Raw genomic sequence first — 3,126 nt, 5'->3', positions numbered from 1 at the left:
GGCCGTGGGGCCCGCGCGCTGTAGCCCCGCCCCGGGCGCTACCACCGGGCCGGGAGGGGCGGAGGGCTGTACCACAACGCGGAGGGGAGGGGGGAAGGGGTGAACGGCCATGCTGCCCTGAGCCGCCCAAAGCAGGCACAAAACCACCGAAAAAAACAAATAAATTCTTAACAAAACTGCTCTTCTCTTTATTTCTATAGCTGTGTCCATCAGCCACCACTTGGTAGAGAGTCTTGGTGCGGGGGTAATCCCAAATCGGTGCCTCATTTCTTCCAAAATTTCTTGTATTTCTCCAAGTCCAGATCCTCCAAGACCTCCTCCTGCCTGGCCTGCAGCTTGCTGGGGAACTGCCGCCGCAGCCGGGCCTTGCGCTCCGCCTCAGGCAACGTGCTGCTGTCCATGGGCAGCTGCGGAGGGAGTGATGGGAGAGAGTGAGGCTGCAGCACCCAAAGCAACACACACCCCCGAGTGCCCTTATCTCTAGTTGTTGGGCTGAGTGCCTTACCATGAGGATCCTTTTGGGCTCCTTGTAGCGGATGTGGATGGTGGAGCCATCGGTGCGGACCAGCAGCAGGGGGTAGAGGCGGCCGTACACCTGGCGGCGGAGGTGGGTGACGGAGGTGCGGTTGGAGTTGTGGCGGCTGCAGGCGGTGTGCAGGCAGCGGGGCTGCAGGCTGCTGTTGGAGGCAAAGCAATCATGAACTATAGCACTGTTTGAGTTGGAAGGGACCTGTAAGGGTCATAGAATCATAAAATCATAGAATGGCCTGGGTTGAAAAGGACCACAATGCTTGTCTAGTTCCAACCCCCTGCTATGTGCAGGGTCGCCAACCAGCAGACCAGGCTGCCCAGCCTGGCCTTGAATACCTGCAGCAATGGGGCATCCACAACCTCCTTGGGCAACCTGTTCCAGTGCTTCACCACCCTCTGTGTGAAACACTTCTTCCTAATAACCAACCTAAACCTCCCCTGTCTCAGTTTAAAACCATTCCCCCTTGTCCTATCACTATCCACCCTCACAAACAGCTGTTCCCCCTCCTGTTTATACGCTCCCTTCAAATACTGGAAGGCCACAGTGAGGTCTCCCCGGAACCTTCTCTTCTCCAAGGTAAACAAGCCCAGTTCTCTCAACTGTTCCACCCCTGAGAGGTGCTTCAGCCCTCTGATTATCTTAACGGCATTCCTCTGGACCTGCTCCAAGAGCTAAAGGTTCCCACTCCCTGCAGGGCACAGGGTCACCCACAGCTCATCAGGTGCTCACAGCCCCATCCATGATCTCTGGTGTCTCCAGAGATGGGACATCACCACCTCCATGGGCAACCTGTGCCTCACTGCCATAACCCTCTTCCTAATCTAGATGCACCACTCCAGGTGAGGTCTGACAGCAAAGACAAGTGGGACAGACCCCCTCCCTCATCCTGCTGGTCAGATATGGCTCTGGATGCACCCAGGGTACAGTTGGCTTTTGGGGTGGGAGGGCACAGTGCTGGCTCATGCCCAGCTGCCATCCACCAGTATCCCTAGCTGCCACTCAGCAGGGCTGTGCCCCATCCTTACATCCCATGATGTGACAGTGGAGGTTGCCACAAACCAGGTACAGACTTTGCACTTGGATTTGTGAACATCATGAGGTTCACCTGGGCCCACCACTCAGCCTGTCTGGGTCTTTCTGGATGGCATCACAGAATGGCTTGGGTTGAAAGTGACCTCTGAGATCACCCAGTTCCATTGCATTAGGTGTCGGAAGAACAAATACTTGCTATCCTTAACCAACAACCGCCCAGAGGCGGGAAGCCTTGAGGAGAACATTAATCAGGAGTGGTCGTTTCACAGAATCACAGACTGGTTTGGGCTGGAAGGGACCTCAAGAATCATGAAGCTCCAACCCCTGCTTGCAGGCAGGACCACCAATCTCCACATTTAATACCAGACCAGGCTGCCCACGGCTTCATCCAATCTGGCCTGGAACACCTCCAGGGACAGGGCATCCACAACCTCTCTGGGCAGTCTGTTCGAGCACCTCAAGAACTTTTCCAGCCTTAATGATTCTGTGATACTTTGGGGGACGCTGCCAACTTATAAAGAAAACCCACAAATCCTTCACTGCAATGCCTTCATTATAGCACTAAAAACAAAAGCCAGGCAAAGGCTCTTCCCCTGAACAGGTAGTAATGGAGGCATACAGCCAGCAACGTTATAACTGTATGAAAAACTGCAACCAATCATGGTAAGAATTGGAAAATTACTCACTTTGTAACTTCTGCAAATAAATACTGTGTCAACAGTTTCCTGTCTGAGCTTGATCTGTGGGAAAGCACCAAGCACCAGGCCTGGACCTCTGACTGTGGCAGAGAGGTTGGAGATTCATGATCCTTGAGGTCCCTTCCAACCCGAGCCACTCTGTGATTCTGTGGACAACTCCAAAATATAAAATGTCTCTCCTGAGAGCATGAGGATTGATTACCACACAGCAGGTGATGAACACGCACTTCAGACCCCAGACTGGGGCTCCCAAGGGCCAAGCACCATTCTCACCTCAGTGCTCTCCACACAGCCGCCATTGTGCTCTGCGTGAGGGGACGCCGCGCTGCCTCTTAAGGACAACCTGGGGACGAGGAGGGCTGAGAACAGAACCAGGGGGTTAGCGTGAGGTGACATCCCCACAGCACAGCGCGGGGACACCCCCAACCCTCAGCCTCAAGATGGCGCCCACCCCCACATCAGCCCCAAGATGGCGCCCGCCCCTCACACCGGATCCAAGATGGCGCCCGCCCTCACACCGGATCCAAGATGGCACCCGTCCTCACACCGCACTCCTGCCCCCAAGACAGCGCCCCCGTCCCGCAATGGTTTGGCCCCAAGCAGTCTACTCCCCCCTCCAAACACCCCTTCTCCCACAATGGTTCAGCTCACGGTGATGCCCTCCCCACGCCGCCCGTAACACCAATGTCCTCACCGCCACCACCTGGCACCGCGGTGCCCTCAACCCACACCCTCCGCTTGTTCCGACCCCTCACACCGCCTCCTCCTCACAAGAAAAGCACATACCCTCCCCCGTCCCCCCCACTCCGCGGTCATGGTTTCTCCCCCTCACGTGACCTCACCCAGCGGCGCAGCCTCCCGCCT

The 3,126-nt window shown here is 56.1% G+C and overlaps 1 protein-coding gene across 5 annotated transcripts; it reads right to left on the bottom strand.

Annotated features, from left to right (window-relative positions):
- Positions 1-164: 164 nt before the first annotated feature.
- Positions 165-3,126, bottom strand: MRPL55 (mitochondrial ribosomal protein L55). 5 transcript variants are annotated; one of them, XM_010712275.2, is made up of 4 exons: positions 3,049-3,126; positions 2,536-2,621; positions 506-677; positions 165-407 (listed from the first exon to the last, which is right to left on the bottom strand). In XM_010712275.2, exons 2-4 carry the CDS (start codon positions 2,559-2,561, stop codon positions 264-266), a joined length of 342 nt encoding a protein of 113 aa, XP_010710577.1. In that variant the 5' UTR covers positions 2,562-2,621; positions 3,049-3,126; the 3' UTR covers positions 165-263. The 5 variants fall into 5 exon arrangements, with proteins under 5 accessions (XP_010710577.1, XP_010710579.1, XP_003206942.1 ...); XM_010712277.2 differs by having other exon boundaries at positions 506-674; XM_003206894.3 differs by having other exon boundaries at positions 3,105-3,126.

Source organism: Meleagris gallopavo, chromosome 6, assembly GCF_000146605.3.
Source record: "Meleagris gallopavo isolate NT-WF06-2002-E0010 breed Aviagen turkey brand Nicholas breeding stock chromosome 6, Turkey_5.1, whole genome shotgun sequence".
NCBI lineage: Eukaryota > Metazoa > Chordata > Aves > Galliformes > Phasianidae > Meleagris > Meleagris gallopavo.
Note: the sequence above shows the minus strand (reverse complement) of the source record. Positions and strands in the feature narration are given on the sequence as shown.